The following is a 25,606-nucleotide window of genomic DNA, read 5'->3' on the forward strand; positions in this document are numbered from 1 at the left end:
GGGCCGCGCCCCGCCGCGCGGCGACGGACGGGCGGGGCGTGTCGGCCCGCGCGCCCTGGCGGGGCCCGGCGGGCGGTGGGCGGGGCCGCGGCTCGCGCGGCGGAGAGCGGCGCGCCCCCTCCCCCAGGTCAGTGCTAGCGCGCGGCGGCGGCGGGAACCGCCTCGCCCCTCCCGCCGCGGCGGCGGCGGCGAGCGCGCGCGCGGGGCGGGGGATGGGAGGGGAAGGAGGGCCGGGCCGGGCCGGCGGCGTAGCGGGTGCCCTTGGCGGCCCCGCGCGCCGGCCGGAGCTGCGATGGAGCCCGCGCTGCGGCTGGGGAGGGGTGCGCAGCCCCTCTTGGGACAATCCCGGAGCGGCGGGGCCTGCCGCAGCGCCCGCGGGAGGGATGTGGGCGAGCTGAGGCGGCTTCGCCCGGTCTTCCCGCCAGCTCCGATCCTGCCGCGAGCGGGAGGGGCCCGCGACATTCATCGCGAGGAGGGCGCAGTTTTGGGGCGAGCACGAGCCCTTCCTGTGGGTGTGAGGGGTGATTCCCAGCCCCGTGCCTCCCCCCACCCCAGGATGCCCCTCCGGCGGCCGGAGCGAGGCGGCTGCTGGGTGGCTCCCGCGCCCCCCCCCCCCCCCCCCCCCCCCCGCGTTCAGGTGTCGCTGCGCGGGGGTGACGCAGCAGCGGCGGAGGCCGCGGACCGGGGCTGGGGGGGCCCAGTCCCCCGCGTGCTGCCGGCGCTGCCTTCCGCGCCCGTCAGGGGCGCCCGTGAGTCGCGCAGGGCGGGGGCGGCTCCGGCGGCCTCGCTGTGCCCGCGCGGGCGGGGCGGCATCGCCTTCCGATTGGTCGGCTTGGGGTCCGCTGTGCCCGCCCCCCCGGCACGCAGCCAATAGGAGCGGAGGCCTCTCTCCCCTTCCCCCCGCGCTTGCCGCAGGGGCGCTGCCCGGGGGCGGTGCGGCCGCTGTTTTCCTGGGGGCGAGGGACGGCAGTGCGGGGGCAGGGAAGGGGTGGAGTGTCCCGGCAGCCGGGGCTGGTGGGCCCTGGGGGCGGTCCGGAGGCATCCGGGCTGCGTGGGCTGGGCCGAGCTCGCGGACTGGTCTGTGCCGGTCCGGTCCGCCCGCCCTATCCGAACATGCCGGTGGCTGTGCCGCAGCAGGCCGGGCCTCCCGGCCGGGGAGGCAGTGGGCGTGGCTAAAGCGTGCCGTATGCTGAAGAGACGTTGGAAAATAAATCCCAGTTCCATGCGTGCTGCTCGGAGGTGGCGCCTCCTGACCTGTTGTAGTCGCCCTTCGTCCCGCTTTCTTCTCGTATCCGTTCGTTCTGGCTTGCTGCCTCTGGTGCCACAGGTCTGACGCTCAGGCTCCTCGATGGAATTCAGTCTATATGATCTCTTTTTCCTTCCAACTTACTGTAAGCCTGTGCAGTTGAAAAATCATTCCTGGCATTACTGATCCGGGATGAGGTTTTGTTGGCTAGGAAAGCCAACAAAACCATTTTGAGTCTCTCTGCCACTTGCCACACACTGCTGGAGACTTTACCCCTTGTCCCGGCTCTCCACCACCTGGGTTGAATTTGCTGAGTTTCTGTCAGCTCTTTTTATCCAGGAGATACCAGGCCTTTAAAAAGGTAAATATGCCTTGTCCTGGACAAGGTCGCTTTTAAAATACAGAACATGTTTAAAATGAAGATAATAGTTTATCCCAGTCAGTATGCCGATAACAGGCTTCTAAATTGGGCAAAAAAGTATGGGTGAATAGCATGTAAAGATACAAAGTTAAGCCCAGTATCAGTTCATCTAGGTATCCTTGTCAGGATGGAGGGCCTGTTCCACAACACACTCCATGATTTGCTCTTTAAATAAAACGTTTATCTGAACTGTTACGTTAAATGTATTTTTAGTATTGAAGATCCTCCTTCAGTTTTTGAAAAAAAATCTGAAAGGGTCAGGTTTTGAACTAGGAGACTTAATGAGTTTTTGTTAGTAACTTGCTGAGGATGGATTTTGTGTCATAAGGGAAGTGTTCTTGATTAAGGAAACCAGATGAGGGCAGGGACTTGTCACTGAGTTTTTTCAGCAAATGAAACACATCCACTGAGGTATTGAGTCTGTGAATATTTTTGTTCTCTTAGCTCACACAATGTGGTGTAAATATAGCAGGGTTGCACGTAGTCTGAACTGCCGGCATAAGGACACTGTTGTGTTTGAGGCTGCACGGTGGCTCTGCAGGCAGGCCTGGTGGTCCCTGTAGCACCAGGACGTACTGGCAGGAGCAAGGCTGTGGTCAGGACAGATGGCTGGGGCTGGGGCTGTGCTCGGCTGTTCATGGCACAGCAGCTCGAGCTCATGCTGAGCAGTGCGTGTGTAAGAAATCTTTTTATTCCCACCAATGTTGTGTGCTGAGGAGTACTAACACTTGCAAGAGTAATATGGACTACCTTTTAGATAAGAGAGAAATAATATTACTTCTTTCCAAAATGTTGATGGATGATTTTGTTTGTTTTAAATACAGTTCAGAGGAAAGAAATGAGACTGAAACTTCTACGCCTTCAGACGAGATCTTTCCACGCTTTAACAACAATACACCAATGCCAAAGCTTTAACAAAACTGGATATCTGCTATTAAAGCTGGATAATGAAGTTGAAAGTACAGCTCAGAGAACAGCAAAGTCTTGGAATTTGTATGCACTGAAACCTGCATTCCCTTGGTTGACGAGTCAGTGTGTGCAAGTCAGGAATTGGCATTTTCTCCAAGGATTTCTGTCCACTCTGGAAAGAAATGTTTATTATCAGAGTGCGGAGGGTTTTTTCTCATCCTGGAGACGTTTGGGTGTGACGATGATGGAAAACCACCGGCTCAATACAGAGTGGATCAAAAAGCTTCGCAACACATCATCAAGATTTTATGCAGTTGTGTCAGCGGGTAAAATTGTCCCCAAACCCAACAACCAGCCAGTTAAGAGGCCACCAAAGGCACCGAGGACCAAGCAGCCATCCAGAGCAAACCTGCCACTCTCAGACATGGAGGTGAGGTATAACATTTACAGTCTGTGGGACATTAAGGGAGTGCATCAGTTTAAGTAAGATTCAGATTTTGGTTTAGATGAACATTTTAATGAAATTAACATAATTGTTTGGTGAGGAGGACTTCATTATTTACACTAGTGTTGGAGCTTTGCAAATAGAAGCCAGATTGATAGAAATTGGCGTGTCTGGTATTTTGAAGGCAAATGGAAGTTTACTTGCAGTGTGTTAGCAAAAGTGGAGGGGAGATGAGTGGTTATTATAAAACGCAAAGGTGAAATGCATTAAAAATAGTTTCGACCAGTGATTTCAAATCGCATTTTCTATTGGGAGACAAAGTCTAGCTTTCAGAATAATTTAACTTTCTCTACATTTCCTTGCTTATCCAGATCTACCCAGTTTTAAGGTTTCACTCAAACAGAAATAAGTGAAAGTAAATAGTATAAAGCTTATATTCAGATTAGGTTTCAGATGGGAAATGAATGTGCAAGTGTAGCCTGTGTTACCTGAGAAAGATCATTCCATGTGTAGAAATAGCACCTTGATTATCAGACTTCGAGGTCTAAAGAGGAAATGCAACAGCACACTGTTTTAGATACAGTGAAGTAGGATAAGGAAGTATCTCCTTAAGGCAGCTCTTAGCCAAGCCAGGCCTTAAGTACACTTGAACATAGGATTTCCATGTTGAATCCTGGTGTCAGATACATTACTGTTCTCCTCAGTCTAAAACATCTGAGTTCCAGGGTGTTCTTAGTAAAATAGTGTGATAGGTGAGACTGAAACAAGCACTGTGCTTTCAGAAATAGCTTCCATGTTGCAAAATATATCTATTACATGTTCTGAATGTGAGCAGAGAAAAGTTTTATGGAGTTCTTGCCTTCTCATAGCTAAGCTTCCTATTAGAATTTTGTGTGATAAGCAGGCGTATGCCTTAGTGTAACATAAAGAGTTAGTTGTAGGCAATTTAGTTCCCACTCATATTTTCATGTTGCTTTGGAAGAGGAAAGGGAAAATATTAGTCCTGAAACACTATGTAATATTTCCAGCTTTTTGGTCATGCTATGACATTACATTCAGAGTTTGATTCTTCTTGGTTTTGGGTGAAGTGACAACATTTTTGAGGCTTTTAAATGACAGCATAGAATGCAAACAGTTTCTTTGTTTGACATTTTCATACATATGTGCAAGTAACATGCAGTACTGTTTTTATTTTTTTCCATTGGGAAGAAAAGGAGAAAATACTGCCTGATACACTGAAATAATAATATACTTCCTGAGGAAGCTTTAGCATGGCAAAATGCTGGGCCAGAAATTACCTCTAGTATTGCAGGCCCTAACTCCAGGACCATTGCCTTAGGGACTTCTCCTTCCCATCCTCCCCTGCCTCTGGATACAGCAGTTGCAGGCTTCCTGTGGAGGTTCTCAGTTAGAGAGCCCTGAGGATCTGTGGTGTTTTCTGTCTGGGAGGCCTGACAGCTGGCACCTTTGTTTTGCAGAGCACTTGGGGAATGAGGTTCTTCCCACCCGCTCCAGCATTGGCTTTCCTGTGTTTTTACAGGCAGAGTGCTAGGCACCAGCAGTGATAAATTGTTGTACAGCCAGTTTTTCAGGATAGATGGAGGAGTTCCTTGAAAGCAGCTGAATGGTTTAGTCAGTCCATCAGTGAGTGGTACTACTACTTGGATAACCTGGTACGATCTGGTGGCAGGAAAAGTCTCTGAGCTAATTCTTAATGCTGCAGCCATCTAGCATAGAAATAGCTTGAAATTCAGGCAAAGGCATAGTATTTACTACCCTTTACATAAAGACTGATTCCTGTGGTGATACGAGGACTAGAGTTCATCCTACAGGTTTTCTTTCTTAAAATTGTATGCTGAAAGTGGAAGAGGTGGACTAAGGGGAGTTATGATTCCATGAGCCTATACAATTGTTGGGGGCATGATGCTACAGAAAATGAGTTGTCAACATACTTAGCTGTCCTTAGGGGCAGCCATCCTGTGTGCTGCTCTGAACAGAATCTCAATAACACTCTAGGCAGAAAGGAGGAGGGGGTGGGTAGCTCGAGTTCCTTTCTAGCACCAGTACAGGTGCTGTATTCTGGGGGTTTTGGAGTTTGCAGGTGGAAGTGTTGTAGCAGAAAACATGGCATCAAGGTTGATCAGCCATTTAACAGATCTATTTTAAGATTAGCTGAGTCACTGATTAGAGTAGATTTTTTGGCTGTATATCCACCAGCACCCACAGACACGTATTTTAGGTGTCTTAATCACAAATTACGCCTAAGATTAATGTTCTGTAGTAAACAACATTTTTGTAAATATGTAAGTAAAAGAGTACATTGTAACAAAAAAAACCCCAAACCCGAAAGTAGTTCATATCCAAAATGCTATTTCAGGCATGTCGCTTAGTGGAAAACCTCTGGTTTACCTAAATGAGAAATGTGGTCATTGAAACTAAAATTGCAGCTGTAAGACAGAAAGCCATTCCTGTACTGCATTTGCCTTGAAATGAAGAATAGCCCAAGTAATAAACTAGGGGAAGCACAGAGCAGGATAGAGGTTTTCAGATTGTATACTAACTGCAAGGTGAGAATTTGCTCCCTTAACTCTTGTCAGAAGATTTTCATGGCAGAGCATGTGCACTTAAAATAATCAAAGCTTTTTGGAAGAATCTTCAGATTAGATGTATCATACGCACGTGTGATTTAGCGATTGAGAGTGGATTTATACAATTGAAGTTGTGATAATGAAACTTGATACTTCAAGGGAACTGAAAACACAGTTCTGTTCCACTGTTAATTCAGCCTTCTAGCTCAGTTGTGGGAATATGCCTACAAAATAATTGCTCTCTGAATATTATAATGACTTTGAAAGCTTATTTTCTGCTAGTGGTTGCTGAATTAAGATGATGTGTAAGCAAAGCTTTGGATGTGATAGTAGAATGTTGACATTAAAAAAGAAAAGTTCAAATGTGAGGTTGTGATTCTAATGATGGGTGACAGGCCCCTGTAGGGAGCAGAGCCCCTCTTGCAGCCTTGCTGTTTGACAGTGTGTGAGTGCTGCAGGAATGTAACTTGGATTTTAGGTTGAAGTGTATTATGGGCCTAAATGCCTGCAGATGAGCACAGTTCTTTTGTTCATTTGTTGTTAGTTACAGCCCCATCTGTATTAGTTACAAAAAGCTGGGAAGTGACTGATCCACAGTGAAACATTGCTTTCTGGATATTTTCCACTACATTGTACTGAAAAAACAGTTTTGTAGGTCGTACATGGTATCAGAACAAAGAAATACACTTCAAATGAGCGGTAGAATTTGCAGATCAGTTTATTGTGGCTTGTTTGATTAATCAAAATCTCACATCTTGCAAGTCAGCATCATTTTTCCAGTTATTTCTTTTAGGATATGACGTTTTAGTTGTTTAGGATAGTGGGATACTGGGACAGATTGTCTACGGTGTGCTGTTTAACCGTGGTGCCGTGGGTGCGGGAGGCAGCTCGGGGCGGGGCGGGACGGGACGCTGGAGGTGGGCAGCACCTGCGGCCGGCCCCGAAGGTCGGGGACTGTCTGTGCTGCAGCATGGCAGAGTATCATGTTTGTGGTTAGAGCTGCTGCTTGATAAACAGACTGGAGTAGTCAAACTCCGTTTATCTTGAAAACACTGATGTTAAAACTGCTATCAGGGGTGTATTGCCTCGGGTTTCAGTGGTCAGCCAAGGAGCCATAAGCCGTGGGATGGGAGAGCAGCAGCAAGTGCAGCTCTACTGTTGAAGTGTTTGATTGGCACTCGGGGAAGAAGAGTTGTCTTTCTGCCTCTGTCACAGTTGTTTGTTGTGACTTCAGTCGTGCTGCCTGGCTTTGCTTTGCTTTCCCACTTAACAAGGAGCAAGTACACTTGTTAGTGTATGTACACCGGGTGGACATCATGGCAGTGAAACCACAGAACAGTGCATAAATGAAAATTGTCACTCTCTTAATAAGTTTGAAGCTAACAGTTGTCTTATTACCATCTTGCTTCAGTCTTGCCCTAACTCAAATCTCTATTTCTTTGGCACAGAATCTGATGCAGTGCACAGCCTTTGCAACAGCAGATGAGTATCATCTTGGTAATCTGTGTCATGACCTGACTTCACATGGATATGTTGAAATAACAAGTTTGCCTAGAGGTAGATTTTTGAAACATATTAAATGCAATGTTATATCTTGGGAATTAAAATATGGGTGAGGGATATAATTTTTATGACTTTATGTATTCTTATACCGATAATATCCTGGAATATATCATACTGCCTGTAGAATTATTTCTTTGCTTAAAGATTCTATTTGCCTAAAAATCCCTACAACAAAGCCTTTCAGAATGGTAATATGAGCAGCTCTTGCTCTTACCTCTGATAATTTTTCCCTACTCTACAATTACACTAGAAGTATAGAAAAATTACATGCATGCATGAGAAATAACTTTGGAAATTGATTGGTACAGAGAATTTCTATAGACATTCACTGAGTGTTAGTTTTTGAATGTTTTAATTAATCTTTCAGTAGTGAGGTAGTGCAGTACATCAGCTCTCAAAACAATTTTGTAATTTGAAGTGTTGCATCTTCTTTGTGTACCCAGATTTCTATTTCTATTAATGTAAATCACAGAGTTGGAGAGGAAGGCATGCAAGAGAGACCCTTGCTGACTAAGTGAAATGATAAAGATGCACAAATAAATGTTTAGTTCCAGTAAAGAGAATGTTGTTGATACTGATTGGGCCAAGTATATCCTAGCAATTGTTGAATGTTTCAGCAAAATAATTGATTCTGGTTTCCATAGAAAGTATCTCTGAAGACTTGGGAAAGTATGGCTTGGAAGTAGCTGCAGTATACTACAAAAGAAAAACAAATGGATCTTCTTATAGCTTAAGGAACCTTATGCCCTGGAACAGCTGTGATTTTCATATGTCAGTAGTAGAATGCCTTTTCTTCTTCCTTTGAAAGAACAAATTATATGAAGCTAGGAGGACAGGCAGTTCATGGACATTTCAGTAGGGCTCATCAAAAGCCTGTCTGCCTCTCAAATAGTAATCTAAGTGCAGTAATACTCCAGTGGGTCTCTTTCAAGCACAAGATTTACTAATGATTGTCTTGTTCAGAAAGATGAACATGAAAGACAATACCCACTAGAATATAGGCTTCATATTTCTTTGTAGTTTCTTTGTATTAAAACTAACCTTGGTTTCACAGCTTTGGGATAGAAACTTTGTACAACCCCCAGCATGACTGTGAATTAAACGTTACTGTTGATTGTTATTTTACCCTGGGAGTGTCGGGTTTGCCAGTTCCTTTTATTTCATGGTGTTTTTGACTCATAACGAGTCCTGTTTATCAAAGGTTTGGAGGAAGTAATGATGAAAGGATATTGAATTGTGCCAGCAGATCTGAAGTGTTGTGATGGTTGGCATGTACATGTAGCAGTGGTTCATTACCAAGCCAAACATTGAATCTGGGAAAATAATTTTTAAAAATATTACCACATAGAAATCTAAAACAGCAGTTACTTTGTGATTTTGTTGCTTTGTAGTGTTTTCCCAAAGCATTATTCTTGGTTTTGTCCTCTTTAAAAACGTTTTGGAGGCAGGTCCTGCACCTCCAGTTAAAGTAGACCAAATTCTCTTCAGTTGTGTGTGTTTTGGCTGCAGTGGATAAATAAAGATACAGCTGGTATTTGAAAAGGCAAATGAGAAAATGTAGACAAATGCTACTTCCATGATGAACACAAACTTCACACCTGAAACTGCTCTAGTTATTCATCCAATTATGTGTTTCTGAACTGGAATAGCAAGTGGAAGAAAAGGCTTTAAGGGCTCACTCAAACCAACCATGTGGTCCCCGTTCAGATATTAGCAAAAGTGTATCTGATACTTGGTCATTGCTCTCTGCTGCCTCAGTCTACCTGGCCTCCGTGGCCTGAGCAGTAAAGCAGAAGGTGGCATTTGTACACAGGCAGAAGTAACAATGTTTGATACCCTGTCACTTGACTTGTGATTTTCCTGCGAAGGCATTTAAATTTTTAAGGCTTAGCTGTTAGGCCGTGCAAAATCTTTGTGAAGTCTCACTTTCAATAGAAGTAGGGGGCTTTCCTGGTCCAGCTTCCACTAGTGATGCAACAAAACGAGTCATGCTGGTTTGAAACCACATCAGGACTTCTAAAACTTTATCTGTATTAGTGAGTGGCACAGTGGAGAAGATTTGTACAAGAAAAATCAAACCCCTGTTTTGAGAACCCAGTAACCAAATTTTGTAAGTTTGGGGATATTCTACTTGGCCTAGCTCTGGGGTAATCCTTTGTAACAAGTGCCCCATTAGTGGTTGGAGTACCACAGAGCATTTTTTTTTTTTTAGTTTTTCTTTCATTTTAATTTAATGCAAAAACCCTGACATTTTATTGTACTGTTGTGCAGTGCACATCAGCAGTGTGGTAAAGGAGGGTGGGTGGAAGGTTTGTTTCAAAAGCACACTTCTGATGTGCAGGGAAATGCAGGTGTAGGCTCTCCTGTCTTGGGGGTACAGTCTTTCAAGTTTTTGACTGGCAAAGCAAAGTCAGCACAATTTGAGTAAAGATTAATCCCTCAGTGTACAGAAAAGAAGACGACCTTCTGGGCAAGCAGATTTGAATGGTAATTTCTCTGCAACTGTGCACAACTTCCATAGTTCTCTCACATTGCATGTCCACTTCTGTATTCTGTTCCTGATTATTTGCCATGTCTGTATGAGTTTTCTTCTAAGTCTTTTGTCTTCAAGGCTGCTACCTTTCATTAACCAAAGGTTCTGGTGAAGTTCCCAGTAGAGGCCCAGTCAGTCTAGAGTGTGACAGTTCAGAGAAGCAGTGTAGTTTGATGCTATAGTTGGTCCCTGGCAAGCATTTCTGTCAGAAGAATAAAATGTGGGATTGGCTGATGTGTTAGTATGCAACTGTTGAATTACATGCTTACAGCTATCAGCTGGCATGTTTAGAAGTTTGACTAATTACTCCATTTTTTCACTTACTTCAAACCAGATGCTGCAAATGTTTTGGTGGTCAGTACTGAGAAATCTGCAAAAGAAGATGATCCTGGCATAATTTTTTTCTTCAGGTAAGCTATAAATCTATGCTCAAAACATTATGTCATTAATAGTAATGGTGTGAAGGAAGTAGTGCAGCTTGCTAAATCATTGTATCATATTACCTCATGAAACTCAAGGAATAACTGTCCAGTCAAAATGATTTTTAAAAAAAATCAGAATTATTTTAATGATTAAAAAACACCTTCTCATGGTTTTTCATGGAAGTATGGTTAAAAAGCAACTAGTATGTAATTTCTGTGAAGATAGTTTTAAGTTTCTTGATTCACAATGACAAAAATTGCCACTGTACGATTTCAGTATTCCATTAAAATACATTTAAAACAGTATGATTACACTCAGTTTTTCCTTGAATTCACAGGGAAGGGGCTGTTGTATTTTGGAATGTGGAAGAGAAAAGTGTAAGTAAAGTGAAACTTGGTTAAAACTGCATAAGCAGGTGCTTTGTCAGTCTCACAAGGCTCAGCATGCTAGAGGTCTGTTTGGGAGATTGATCTTTCTATGAAGGAAAAAAACTATTGATTCTTCTCCAGTGAGTGAAGGTTCTTGCCTGCTACTGCTCTCAAGTGTGTGGGCTGCTGATACATCCCCTTTGAACCTCATCTACTTAAGACAAAAATCTGAAGCCTTAATCTAGTGAGACTGACAAAAAGAAAATTCTCGCAGCTCTACATCCTGAAAAAGTGTATCAGAAAAATCAACCTGTGAATGATTGTTAGAAAAGAACTAATGTAATAGAAAATGTTAGAAGAAAAGGATCATTCCCTTCTATTCTAAGTAAAAGCTATTAAAGGCTTATATTTGTATAAATTTGAAAGAGAAAAAAGAATTATAAGCAACTCTGTTCTGTGCTTTTACCTGTGAGCAATTTTCCTGAAGGAAGTTTTTTGTTGGTTGGTATAATTATTCAGTATGTTGCTGACATTATATTTGAGTGATCTTTGCTGACCTAGAAGGGTATGCCACAGGCATATCTCTTTTAATGAATATATTTATAATTATTTAATGTTTTAAATGTATTTTTATTACTGTGGTTAAACTAGATTCTAGATACAAAAGGTATTGACCTTATCTGTAGACAGAGTATGTGAAATTAAATGATTAAATAGGTGATTATTTAATAATGATAAATTGATATTTTATTAATTTATCATTTTATTAATTATTTAATGATGATAAATTAAATAGACGATACTGATATGCATAGACATTCACAGAAGGATTTTCATTAGGGTCAATGAAAACACAGAGCAGTTGTTTCTATATGTGATCAATTTCTAGATTCAAGTTCACTTTTTCTGTTTCAGAACTGGAATGTTTCTGATTTCCTGTCTGTTTGGGGGGTGTCAGTGTGTCAGGTGTCCTACAAAAGGATACCAGTTCTCCCTCCAAGCCTTGCCTGTAGCACACTTAGTATGCCATGGCTGTAACTGCACTATTGATTCACAAGTATTACTGAAGACCAGCTGACTTAGCTCCTGATGATCTTTGAGTTGGACACCTCAGCCCACCAGAGTGCTTTGAAAATTCTGGTTTTGTTGTACATACTTAACTGTACATGCTTTGAAAATTTGATACCTTGTTTTCCTGGTCACTACTAGTATCAGTAGTTGGTCCCTTGCTAGCTTTATTTATAAAAGAGGAGGAAAAATGCCTCTTTCTGCTTGTTGAAATCATTGCCAAAGCTTTAACTGCCAAATGACTTGCTTCAATAGTGGAACTTTTTTTATGGACATGCTTTAATGAACTCAAACAAATGGAGAAAAACCCCAGACTGGTCTGTAGAACAGAAACTGAAAGTAATTCAGTAAAACAGAATGTAGAGTATCACTGCAAATGGACAAAAGTACCCCAGAATGACTGGTAGGAGAAAAAAACTATTTTAAATTAACAGACCCTTAACAGGAGAAGTAACAAATACAGACTGATCACAAAAAGAAATATAAAATACAAAAGAGCAGTTTCAAATACCTGAGTAGGAAGGTTGTACAGCAGCTTCCTTACCAAAATAGCAAGGGCAAAAAGAAAAACCAGCTTTGAGAGCTTTTTTAAAAGGAAATGGTGTGACGTAAGTGCCCATAATAGCAAGAGTTTGCAGCTAGTGACTCCAGAACATCTAATTAATTTTACTGTGTCACAACTAGTCTCTTATGCAAAATTAGGCTGGGCCTAGAAGCAATGTGAGGTTTGCACTGCTGAGTTGTCCCTGGACACTGCTGTTTGGCTGAGGTGACTGGTCTCAGAGCAGACAATTCCTATGTTTTCATACTCTTTTTTTATCACAAGACCTGAATTATATGGCAAGTCTTAGTCATGCTAATATTGAATTCAGGATTATGAAAGGAGCAATTTCAGCTGTAGGGTTGAGGTTTTTTTCAGTGAAAAATGTTACTGTGTTACATAGATAGAATCACCAAAATTCTTTAAAGCAATGAAGAAAGCTAGCAGTGCAAAGAAAATCCCTCTTGCAGGTGATCCAACAGATTTTTTAGAGTACTTAACCTGGAGAATATGCTTTATGAAAAACTCATAGGGTACAGTTTTGTGCTAAAAGATTAACTATGATGTTTTATTTTAAAAAGAGAGTGCTTTTTAAGTATGACTTAGTAGATGATTGAATTCTTTAAAGAATTTAGGCATCAAAAGTGTATTGTGGTTTTGTGGTTTGGTTTTTTATTGGCTGTTGTGTAGCTAAATGCCTTTTAAAAACTTGTAGGTGAGTGGTTTTTTTAGTTCAGAATTTGTTCTAATTGTAAATTATTTCTTTGATGGGCACCTGGTAGCATATAAAAGGGAACAAGGATGAGAGATCCTAAGTCAGGTGTCAGTGCAGGAAGTTTTGGGAGAGAAAAGGGCTCTTTCTCCCTGCATCAGCTTTTAGTGTGCTGGAGAATAAAGGAGCAGTGAGATTACTTCTGCAAGTGAAATTGCACATTTAACTGTTTACAGGGATGGATGTGGCAGCTGAAACAGTGTTTCTAGATTTTTGTAGTGGTAAAGGGTTTCTGTAATACAACTGACCTCTGGTAGCTGAAACAAGATTACTGATTTCAGCAGCAGTCAAAAACAAAACTACTGATTTAGCAGCAAACCAGTAATTTCATCAGAAACAACCACCTAATGTACTTCTCCTAAAGATTCATTCCCACACCTCGGACATCTGCCAAAAGCTAGTACAGCTTAGTGTTATAATACTGAATACATCCATGTTGTCCTTACTGCTGCTGTGGTTAATCCTTAGCCTGTTCCATGTGTGCCCATATAAAATGACATTTCAGTTTTCCCAGATTCCTTGCAGTTGTTCATAGCTACAAATTGTTCTCAAACCACAACTAGTTTCAGAAGGAAATTGTGTTAATAACAGCTTCGTTGTTTAGCACACCTCTCCATTGTTAGGTATATAACTGCAGCATGAAGGTTGCATTCATCAGCCTGCCCTATGCAGGTTCTTTGCAGAGTGATTATTTACTGCACAGTAACTATTGCTGCAATTGTCTCCTTAGATGAAGAATATCATGCGAGTACTAGAGCAGCATGAAATTCAGCCATACGAAGTTGCACTGGTTCATTGGGAGAATGAAGAGCTGAACTATAGAATAGGAGAGTAAGTATCTTCAGGCATTGTGTATATAAAAGCTAACAGACACCTAAACAAAATTCCAGCAAAAATAATTCAGCCAGTAAAAATATACTTGTCCTAACTTTTTTCCCAAATGAGTAAAATGAAGAAAGAAAACAGTAAATCTGAGTTGACAAATGTTATTGTCTTGGTAAACTTGTAGGTAGTGGCCTTTGTGATTTGCTTATACAATAGGTCTTGTAAACAAGAAGCCCTGCCCACACAACTCTTCAGCAATCCCAAACAGAAACTATGTACGTCACAGCAAAAAAAAAAAAATGAGCATTATTGAGACAAATCTGATTTTAAAGAGGATGCTCTCTATAAGCCTTCTCTGATTATCCTTCAGGTTAATATACAAAGATATTATTTCTGCATATACCTAATTTCCTAAGAAAGTTACAACTTGATTATTGTGTAATGATAAACCTGGCAAGTTATCTTTCCTTGTTAAATAACGGTTTTTCATCATGGAAAGAAAATTATCTCTACAGAAATATTTCACAGTGAAAATGATTGTATAAATTCCGTGTAATTTTCCAACAGCACCAAAAAGCAACCCCTAGACAGGACACTGTTAATACTAGGAACTGAACTAATGAGGTTCAGCTTATTTAAGGTAACCTGATAAGGAGACAGGTGTTTGGTTTTTCCTGACCATTTGAAAACTGCGTGTACTGTTTAGTTCTGTAATTTGTGATTCTTGACCTGCTCCATTGTGCTTATGCATGTTTCATAGTGAGATTGACATGAAAAATTGAACAAGTCTTTTGTCCCCTTTTCTTTGCTCCTTGCTCCCTATGCAATAGAGGTTTCAGGGAAACTAACATCATAGTGGGGAGGGAGTAAGGTTGGTAAGAGTGACAGCAGAAGATGAAAACAGAAAGATAACAGAGGAGCTAAAGAGCAGGAGAGAGGCCAGCAGCCTGCTTACTCTGAATTATCTGTGTGTATGCAGCAATGCTGTAGTTACCATCACAGCTTGCTGCGCTTGCATTTACACCTAGAAAATTTGGCCATAATATTTGTCTTAGACTGAGGAACTAATTTTCAGTGATTTGTTGTGAATATCATCGTGTTGAATATGAGTAAAATGCAAGGATGGGGATGATTCCCATGCAGATATGGCATGCCTTATCTAAATAAACAACAAGCCTTTCTTGCACTGTCAATTATTCTTTAAATGTTCCTATGCTGGTGGCTCAGTCAATGAAGATGCTTCAATCTTGTCTTAACAGAGGTCAGTCAAAGCTCCATAAAGGACAAATCCTGTTAAATTCTGAGCTGGATAGTGATGAAGTTGTTCTGCAGAAATTTGCCTTTTCAAATGCACTTTGTCTCTCTGGTAAGTTAATATTGTTCATACTATGTAGTCTATGCTACAGATTTTGTGAAATGTCATTGTAAGTGGGACTTGCACAGTGACAGGCTGGAAAAGACTGGTATCTGGTTTAGACAAACTGTGTAAAGAGTAATTGTGCCTCAGATCGAGAGGATTTGTTTTCAATGCTTTTACCGTGTTTTCTGTAAATTGGAATTGCCTTATTCAATGTAAATAATTTTAAAGCTGAACAAAGCACATTAACAAACATGCTTTGCAAAAGATACACATTCTACTGAGCATCCTGTTCCCCACCCTTGAGAACTGTCCTAGGATAACAACAAGTGTAGAGTTCAGTATTAGAAACCTCTCATTAATCTTGTGTAATTCATACTGACATCATTTCCTCTGAGGGAAAAGCTAGATGTCAGCTAAAGAAGTGATACAGGGCTCACTATTCCCAGCTGGGGAGGTGTATCAGTGACACAGAGGTGGACCAGAATCATGTTTTGCAGGCTTATTAGCCATGGTAGCAGACAGTGGGAGGCACTGTGAAGAAGTCAGGCTTACCAGTCGTGCTGCTGCTTGAGCAAATAACACCTGTCTGCTGCTTCAGACCTTGAACAATGTAGAAAGTGGGAGTTAGGAGCTAGCAGCAGTAAGGCTGTCCTCAAAAAGGCCTTTAAGGGAGGTCTGGTCTGTCTACCTCTACTGCCTTTAGGGTAAATTCCAGGATTCCAGTAGTATTTCGGGGAAGTGTCCCTCTACACAGGAGAGAAACAGAATGCACATTTTTGAAGTGCTACACCATTTGATCAAGGAGTGCCATGTAATTAAATGGTGCCTTACTGTTAAGGAAGAGCTTTTGAGAAAAAAGCATCATTTTCTTATTCATAAAGCCACTGAATGGAAGAGTGCCTCCTAAAAGGGAGCAAGGGATTTACTTCCAGGAGATAATGTTCAGTAAAAATAAAGGAGGCAAGTATAGTCCCTGTTTATGATCAGCAGAAACCAACCTCTGTCAAATAATGGGCGATAGATGAAATGCTTACTGGCTGTTTTTTGGGACTTTTTTGGGTTTTTTTCAGGGGCTAAATTTAAAGTCATTTAAGTCAGTGACTTGGATTAGGCCTCTGTATTCAAGAGATGAGTGTGCAAAATGCTCAGCACTGGGTTTACTGCTAGTGTCCTGACCAGATTATACTATAGATTACTACCACAGAAGAGCTCATTTTGACAATTAAATCTTCCCTGATTAATTTTTTCTGGTTGAATGGGGTTAATTTTTGATCTGTTCCTACTTCATTTTTGTCTGGGAATCTGTGGACTAAAGAACAAGGCCCAAGTTATCATCTTGTAGAAATATTTTTCTAGGTTCAAGCTGAGGCATAGCAGAGTTTGTGTTGCCAATGCCAGTGCTGAACTCAAGCTTCCATAGAACAGAAGTTAGTATTTTCTGTAACAGTACACTCACCTAAAAACAAAACGGGAGACTGCTCAAGTTTGAATTGAGCTTCAACAGGAACAGGTGGTGTGTCTGTACAAGCTGACTCTCTGTGGTGGGAGCACAAAGCATCAATACTGCACACATGGAGAATGAGAGCTGTGCAGGACACTAGAAATGCAGTGGAGGCTCTTGAGGTACCACATGAAGTCAGCCTGACGCCAGCATAGCTCATTATCTCCAGCCTCCTTGGAATGTTTGCAGAGGGCTCACATATCCAGTAGAGCACTTGGACCCACAACTTCTGAGCTGAAGCAAAAACTCTCCAGGATCTGATCACTTGGAAAAGAAAGCTGCACTCATGGGGAAGCAGGTTCTGTGCAGAGCTGTGTCAGTGCCCAGCCCAGATCTGTCCACTGGGACATCAACAGTGCTTGTGCAGTACAAACTGTGACTTGCTGCAAATAATGGCTGTAAGCATCGACATGTCCTGAGGCAGCCTGTTGGCAGATTTAAAGTTATAATTACTTGAAAGCATTTGTACCTCACAGTCTTCTGCTTTGGCATCTCTGTGTTGCAGTAAAGCTGGCTATTTGGGAATCATTACTGGATAACTTTGTGGAATCTATCCAGTCAATTCCTGAGGTAAGGTCTTGTTTGTAACTCTCCCCTCCTTTTCTCCTGTGTTTGGTAAAAGATCAGTCCAGATGTAGCTGAGGATAGGGAAAAAGCAATTGAATGTTCAACACATTTGATGGTAAATCCATCAGTGTAGAGAAGCTCAGAACACCTGCAAAGTGGTCAGACAAGAAATCATCAGACTTTACAGGGCTAGGAGGGGGTTCTGCATTGTAATGTTTCCCATGTTGTGCCACTGTCACTTGCTACTGGTGAAATGTATGTGTAACAGGACAAGCAGCATTTAAAAACCTGGCCAAACACCGTGTGTGCTAACTTGGGCTGAAAAAAATGTCCTTTGACTTGAATATAATGAAGAGTTTGAGCAAATTACTTGAAAGTTTTTCATGAGACTTAATTACAGTACAAAACCCATATGATATTGTATATAAAAATGAGATTTGTGGGGTTCAAAAGAGAAAACGTTTGATTTATTACTTTTATATGAAGGAAATAAATAGTAATACATTGATTGTTGTAAGGAGAAAGTCTGTAAAAAGGCTAAGGAGTGGCAAGGTAAAAGAACACTGTCATGACTTTAAAATAAAAACAGCAGGAAGGAAAAATAAATGATCTCTTGTTCAGGAAATCATTTGTAGAAAATGCCTCAGTATTTCTGTAGCTACTGATGACGTACTCAGTGATTTATTGAGAAGCCTGGATGAACCAGATGCGCAGTGATATTCTTAGAAAGCTAGAGAAGCAAGGCACTAAGCAAACAAAACTAAAATGTTAGTAAGTAAAGTATGCATTTAGATTCTGAGATACTTCAGGCTGTAAAACTCTGTACTTCTTAACTACCAGTACATGTTACTTGATCAAGCAGTGAAGAACGTCCTACTTTTCAGATTCTAAAGTCTCGAAGGAAGGTGAAACTCTCTCATGCAGATGTGATGCAGAAAATTGGAGAACTCTTTGCACTAAGGTAATGTTTTTGGTTACACCCAAGACATTGTATTACACAGAATGTAAAAATTACATTGTGCATGATACGAAGAGCAGAATACACACTAAATATAGCAGGGTGAGATGGGGTGGGAGAATTCCTTCTTTTGACTGGAGTCTGTGTGCTGTTTACATTAGTAAGGGGACCCACTGGCTCATCACTCACACTGGCATTTCAGCTGCAGGATTAAGCAGGCAGTATATCATAAATGACCAAACCCCAGGCCCTTTTTCCTTCCTGAGTCCAGCAACATGTCTCTTAACTAGTAATTATGGTAGATACTACAGCATGTAAAGGATACGGGGAGAAATGTGGGTAGATAGAACTGTTAACTACAGCCTAGAGTTGGTAAAAATCTTTTGTGAGTTCTGTTCTTCCCTTGACTGACTCAGAAACCACTGCAAGTTACTGGATTTAATGTTTTTTCCTCCCTCAAGTGAAATTTGGCCTTTGACAATACAGACCATTACATACTCTTAAGGGGGAAAAAAAAAAAAAAAAGAAAAAAGAAAAGAAAAAAAAAAAAAAAGAAGGAAAAAATCCCGCCAAAATCTCCAAGGTAAAATTAAAAAACAATTCCTGTTTCCAACACTGGGGTTTATATCCTTACTTGAAGGACTGGTCAGTAATCAACAATGACATTCCAAGTATCCAAAGGTTTATGTTAGCAATACATTGAAGGCAGGAGATTTTAGCTTTTAGCCTTTATGATGCTTAGACCATAGCCTGATTCTGAGGGATGTTCTGTGCTCATACATCCAGCATGCAGTACCAGTCACATTTAGGAGTTCTGTATTGTTATTTTGTCTACTGCTTCAGTGAGCTGCCAGCATAGTCAGGGACCTCTCTACAGGTATCAAAAATTAAGGAGGGTGACATGTTGAGGAGCCAGTGTTGGCATAAAGCAAAAGTCATTTATGTTCAAAACAGTTCCACAGTAGGGCATTCCCAGAAAGTTTCAGGAGATGTGGCCAATTTTAAATAATCACTGCAGTTGTATTTTTATGTGCAAGGAGATTCTTCTCATATTCTAGGTAGAATTACAGGAAAATGTTCTTATTTCATTTAACTGCATGTAAATATTTACTCCTATATTCACCAAGGGGAAGCCTGAACTATAGTAGTACCCATTCTTTTTAGACACCGTATAAATCTGAGCTCAGACCTGCTAATAACACCGGACTTCTACTGGGATAGAGAAAAACTGGAAGAGCTTTATGACAAGACTTGCCAGTTTCTCAACATTAATCGCAGAGTTAAGGTGAGCGTCTTATTGTTGTGAGAATCTTTCATGCTCAGACCAGTTGTCTTAGGCTCAGCAGGGTCACAGATTGCTCCAGGAAGATGCTTTAATTGCAGAAAGGGAATAAATAGTAAGATATTATATACTCTCCCCTTTTCCAGGTGTTCTTAGCCCACTTCCACCTTTACCTGGTTTTGGTTAACCTGCTTCACATTAATCGTTTATTTCCTGACCCACTAAATTAAGCTTCAAGTAGTTAGAAGAACTGAGAAGTGGTTTCTTCTAACTAACATGATCATTCACACCAGTTCTTGAAGGGTAACATTATGTTTACTGCTGAACCAGAGTAAGAAGCACGAAAGCCTCTCCTGGTGGTACAGCAATCATAAATATTTCTTTTGAGGCATTCCAGAAAGCTGTATCTTTTTTTGCTCGTGACTGTTTTCCTGAGTAGGTATCACCCAGAAACACTTCAATACTTGTAGATACATATCTAAATTAATATTCTTTTGGGGAACCTATTGAAATAACAGGTTCATTTATACTGAACCTTGTTGCTTGTGCATGTTGTCTTACAGAATTTTCTGTTCTATTAACTTTCTGTTCTGTTTGGCAGAGGTGTTAACCCCTTTCTAGTTCTGCGGAGTCTGTTTCCCTATTTAGTGATCTGATTCCGTTTCAGGAGTCCAGATTGGTGATGTTTGTAACTTCTTGCAGGTAATGAATGAAAAGCTCCAGCACTGCATGGAGCTGACAGACCTAATGCGAAATCACCTGAATGAAAAGCACGCACTGCGCCTTGAGTGGATGATAGTGATACTGATCACCATAGAGGTTGGTGGGGCTTCCTTCCAATATTAAGAACATAATAACAAGTGCAATTTCTGTCCTTCTTAATTTGAGAATTGATTACTGTATTAATGTGATGTACATGGGGATTAATATTTGTTCTTCGCAACTTTCAAATTACAGCTACAGTAACTTTTCAGAATATCTGATATATAGTGTAAACTAGTTTAAAGATTTTTAAATAAATAAAAATTCTTATCTGTGTTTGCTGTTCCACAGGTTCTGTTTGAACTTGCAAGGGTAGTTTTCTGATGGCAGAACAAACTCAGGAAGAAGAAAACAGACAAAACAATAGAGAATAGAAGGCTTGGGAAATTCTGATCACATGCTTCTGGAGAATCATGAAATTGTGTCTCTTGATAAATCTCTAAATCTTCTACTCAAATAAAAAATTTAAAAATCTGTCTGTGAACATAATTCCCAACCACTGTACTAATAATGTTAGAGAGGGCTTAACCTATGGATGAATATCATCTGTGCTGACTGTATTTGATGAAGGACTCTACTGCTTTCTCCCCTAACAGTTAAAATGATGCTGAATACTTTGCTACTTTGTGTACTTTTGATTGAGGATGTTTTCCTTCATGTTTACCAGCTCACTCTTGGAGAGCTGCAACACTGTCCCAAGCTTGGAGATGGCATTACTATTTGTTCTCCTGGCATGATTTTAATATACGTGGCAGATATATTTAATGTTGTGTTCCATCCCATCAGAAAGTGTTTATATACTTGTATGGGAATACATTTATTGAGATGTAGTACTTTTTACATTTTTTTTTTTTTTATATTTAGTATTCATATGGAAGGGGAATTAGTTGATCCCAAAGGTCACAGGGAAGTGTAGCAAAATGGTAAACTAAAGAAAGATTCACAGAATTTCTCTGTCCACCTTATGATGCTATCTGATTTTCATCAGTATAAGTTTCAAGGAGTGAGCTAGCATAGGGTAAGATGTCTTAATTATCTTCTAAGGTAAAAAGTTTTCTTTTTTATTTTTAATCTATTCCTAGTCCACAGAGTGTTACTTATTCATGAGAGGATGAACAGATTTTTTTTCGTAGCAACTTCTTTTTCTAAATGTATTTTTAGAAACTGGTACACAACTGCTATTTTATCACCTGTTTCAAATTCACTTTAGCCCACTGTCTTGAATAAGAAACAGGACCTAAAGATTCTGTTAAAAGCTTCTGGAGCATCATTAACAAGCCATGATGACTAAGTTCTGGCTAAAAATGCAACTATAGTTGCAGTAGCTTACTTACTGTTCTCTCTTCACCTGAGAGCATTATTTGTGAGTGCAATACTGGACTCCTGTTGAATACATCAAACAGACATAATGGAGAAAAGAATAAAGTCAGGCACAGCCAGCAGAAACGTCTGACTGCAAACCCATCCTTTCGCCATAAATTACAATACAATGCTCTGGGTGCCTCTGAAGAAGCAGCCGCTGCTCTCATGAGCATGCTTTCTCTGTTGGAATCAGAACAGATTGTAGCTGGAGGTCTTGGTTCTGGAATAGCTCAAGTTGCTCTCCTCTGACCTTCTGAGAAGGTCTGAGTGGTCAGGCCCTGCTCAGGGACGGGAACTGGTCAGAACAGCTCAGTGACAAAGACTTGCCACTGCAGAACTGCTCTGCATCAGTAGCCTAACTTACACAGTGTTGTTAAGAAACAGAACACTTCTTTTATGCAGTGGGAAAACTTACCAAGCACCACTTAATTCCAGTAACAGAGAAGTAGGTTACAGTCTAATTTCTCCAGCAAATATTTCTCAGGCTTTTCCCTCTCCCCCCCCCCCCCCTTTGAGATAATACTTACACTCAAGGACATTAGTTTCCATTCATCTCACATTTAATGTTTCAGTATTTCAACTAAATTGCTAATATGTAAATATGCAGACCAACTGCATCACTAAGAGAAGTGGTTTTAACAAAGGCATTGGAGGACTCCTAAATGCTCTTTAAAAGCATAAAGTGTCTAGGCTTGATTATCTGAAGTATCCTGTCTAAGGACTGTAAGAGTTACCAACACCTCAAAACAAAAGGAGCGCAGTTACTTTTGAAACTGTAAATCAGTTTACTTTGGCACATAAAATCACAGGCATAAAGTCATACTGTGCTTCTTGCCAAGCCCCCAACCCTGCTTAACTCCATTGAGGGGCGAGTCACAGTTTAAAAAATCCCAAAAGCTCCAGTTAAGCTTTAACAGACCTTTTAAAACTTTGTATCTGCTTTTTTCATGGTGTACACACTGGCAGCTGCATCCAAGCATGAGGGGTTTTTGTTTTAGCATCTAACTCTACAAAGAATCCTCTTGCTATATTACGCATAGAGAACCAAGCTGGGAATTGAGTGCACCGAGAATGTAACTTGAGCTTTCACAGCACAATATACCAGGGAGTAGAGCCCTCTGCGACCGCACAGCACGTGGGAAACTCTCCCTGCCTGCAGTCCCTGTTTCTGCTTCAAGCCAGAGATCCCTTGGGGAGCCTGTGCACATGAACACATGGCCTGAACCAGGAGGAAGTTTTATGGCAGACGCAGGATGAGACTCGAGCTCCAGAAGCAACACAAAACTGCCTAATTTGAGAACACACCCATCTTTGGCCTGCCTCACCCACCACATGCTCTCCTGGTGTAACTGAAAACAACCATCATCACTGCAGTTTACACAGTTTGAGTCTTCATCAAAATGGGTCTACTGTAACCAGTAATGGTCACTTAAGGGAAAAAAAAGAAAGAGGCAGTAGCAATAAATGCAGAATATACAAGGAAAACCAGAGAGGAATCCTAAATACCCAGAACTCTGAAATTTTAACCTTTTGAACAAAATTAAGACTGAATGGTAAAAATCTGTTCATATGGAGTCTTGTTAGACCGTTCTTTATAAGGATCCCAACTGTGCAAACTCCTTCTATCTGTGCTTTTTCTGTCAGGTAAGGTAAAGGATAGCTTACACAATTTTCTTAGGCAGATCTGCTGGGAAGTTGTCACAAGAGTAGCTATTTGTAAAACAGCAAGGAATGCTGAGAGCTGTGACTCAATTCCAGACCTGTTTTTCTGGGGTGGCAGTACTCACTGGTACAGAGTCAGTCCCTGCTCTCTGCTGCACTTTTCACATCAGCTCTGCTTGGTGGATGCATACACACACCTCCCTGGAGCTCTGTCACTGAGAGCTGCTTCCTCTGGAACACCTCACCTGCATGGCCATTAGAAATGCACTTGGGAACCACTGCAGTTTGAATCCCTTTTTTCTAAGGAAAATAACACATGCAAGTACATATATTGCTGTAACTTTATGGTCAAGCTCCACTAAAATGTCGCTTCAGCCAAAGGCAGAAAACAGATGGTTAATCTGCACTGCAAAACCTGTGTTAGTTGGGTTACACTAGAAATTCCTGACAGAGATGAGTCTCCTAACAAGAAAAACTATACACACAGTTAAACCATTTCCTTAAATGACATACATTGTACTGACAAAAGGATAGTTAAAATTATTTATTTCCCCTGGTCTAAACTGCAGCTACTCAACTAGTTTTGTTCACTAGGTGTAGAAACAATTCCTAGTATCCTGATACCGGAAAACCAGCTTAGCCTACAGAACAACGAAGATCCACTTCTTCATCTTTTCACTTCATACAGCCTACACAAAAGGTGGCTCACACACCATGGATCTTCTTCACCTCTCAGACCACCAGACCTACTGGCAACAAAAATGTGAAAGCTCAGATCTCCTTGGGGACGACCACTCACCTATCACAAATGTACCCCAACAGCAAGGCAAGGAAGAGCATGGAAGCCAAGGCAAGAAAAAGCAGAGCCATTCCACTGTTACTGCTGGGGCCTTACATCAGTTTTCCCAGGGATCACTTTTACATTCCTACAATGCTGTCTGAAAGACAGGTGAGACTAGGTGAAACTATGTGCACAGTTCTAACAGAGAGATGACAGAGTTCTGGATTTAAAGCTTGGAGACTCAGAGATACAATGTTCTAGCAAGAAGCTACTGCAGCTGTCACACTTGCCACCAAGTCTCGCCAGCTTAAATCAGAAGTGGAAGTGTTAGAAACGGCAGCTGTGCTAATAAAACAGATTTACAGCATTGACATAAGCTCATGTTTTACTAAAATAGTACCCATGTGGAATAGGGTCCCACACCTCTGGGGAACAGTTCCCATGCATTGCCTAGGACATGCAACCCCTAGATCCCTGTGGCTTCCACTCAGGGAGTGCATTAATAGTGTTGCAGGGAGCAGGAACAAGGACTTCAGAACAAGGACTCTGCTCTCTTACTTTTCAAAAATGCTGGAAAATTTGAAAACTCACAAAAAATCTTAGTACTTTGAGCCTAATTAGTACCATAGAGCTGTTGAGATTTTGACTATAGCAATAAAAAAATCTGCTATTCCACTCCAGATTTCAACTGAACTCATCCACTTACAGGACTTGAGACTGGATCAAGTTCCTCCCACTGCTCAAATGACTTTTTACTCAGATTAGCAGACACTTCCGTCATCCTATTAACACTTATATCATCAGCAGTATGCTCATTTACAATGTAAAATATGATCTTATCAGACAAAATGCTGCCTCTAATCCAAGTACATGCAGACTGAAGTAAAACCCAAAACCTAGGGACTGATCCTGTCATCAACAGCATCACACCTAACTAAGAATGTGCTCAGATGTGTGTAGCACAATTTCTTAACAGTCTGAACAGTCCTTTCAAAAAGTCATAAAAATGGGAAAGAAATCCTAATAGAGTACCTCTAGAAACTCAGGAGGAAAAACCAGCACATAAAAACAAAAAGCACAGTAATGCCACTTAATGAGACATGGGTAAATTTTTATTACAGTTTCAGGTGCGTGGATTGTAACCTAAAAAACAAACAAACCCAAAACTCCAAAGGAGAGAAAGAAGTAATATTTTAGATTCACATGATAAGCTGGGTGTCCCAAATGCATCAGGTGAATGCTCATCACTCCCTGCGACACAGGTAACATGTCTCAGGCGTTAGTCAGTACTGAAGGTCTGAAGTCTGGCAGCATTACACTCAAAACAGCCATCTTTCTACAGATTCCAACAGGCCTTGAATCCAACAGGATTAGAAACTGCATTATTGCTGGATTCAAGGATTGCAGTCCAAATAAAGGTGATTTAAAGCTGAATTGTGAGCTGTTAATAGTACAAATAAACCATAGCTAAGTTAATTTTTCTTGTTTCAGAGACAGCACAGAGGAGAATCTCACACTAATGCCAATACACAAGTATGCCAGTGCAGCATAAAAAAGAGGCCAAAAAGCCTGCCAGATATCTGCCAGAAACACACTGGTTTTCCTAAGTAGCCCACTCAAATTAAAAATTGTATCACTTTTTCAATATCTTCCAGGAGAATGAGAGATC

The 25,606-nt window shown here is 41.2% G+C and overlaps 1 protein-coding gene across 1 annotated transcript; it reads left to right on the forward strand.

The window, feature by feature from the left end:
- Positions 1-48: 48 nt before the first annotated feature.
- On the forward strand, positions 49-21,185 carry RMND1 (required for meiotic nuclear division 1 homolog). The gene is made up of 12 exons (XM_066179084.1): positions 49-127; positions 2,492-3,006; positions 7,058-7,166; positions 10,040-10,115; positions 10,466-10,505; positions 13,608-13,708; positions 14,962-15,068; positions 17,069-17,133; positions 18,015-18,091; positions 19,253-19,373; positions 20,073-20,189; positions 20,424-21,185. The coding sequence occupies exons 2-12, from the start codon at positions 2,506-2,508 to the stop codon at positions 20,454-20,456; spliced, it is 1,347 nt and encodes a 448-aa protein (XP_066035181.1). The 5' UTR covers positions 49-127; positions 2,492-2,505; the 3' UTR covers positions 20,457-21,185.
- The last annotated feature ends 4,421 nt before the right edge of the window (positions 21,186-25,606 follow it).

Source organism: Chamaea fasciata, unplaced genomic scaffold (assembly GCF_029207755.1).
Source record: "Chamaea fasciata isolate MVZ Bird 193981 ecotype frontalis unplaced genomic scaffold, bChaFas1.0.hap1 SCAF_3, whole genome shotgun sequence".
In the NCBI taxonomy this organism is placed as follows: domain Eukaryota; kingdom Metazoa; phylum Chordata; class Aves; order Passeriformes; family Sylviidae; genus Chamaea; species Chamaea fasciata.

Excerpts from the sequence above, each read along its gene's own strand:
- RMND1 (XM_066179084.1), top strand. The coding sequence starts at position 2,506 with ATGAGACTGAAACTTCTACGCCTTCAGACGAGATCTTTCCACGCTTTA. Across the intron at positions 7,167-10,039 it reads AATAACAAGTTTGCCTAGAG|ATGCTGCAAATGTTTTGGTG; the intron begins GTAGATTTTTGA and ends ACTTCAAACCAG. Across the intron at positions 13,709-14,961 it reads CTGAACTATAGAATAGGAGA|AGGTCAGTCAAAGCTCCATA; the intron begins GTAAGTATCTTC and ends TTGTCTTAACAG.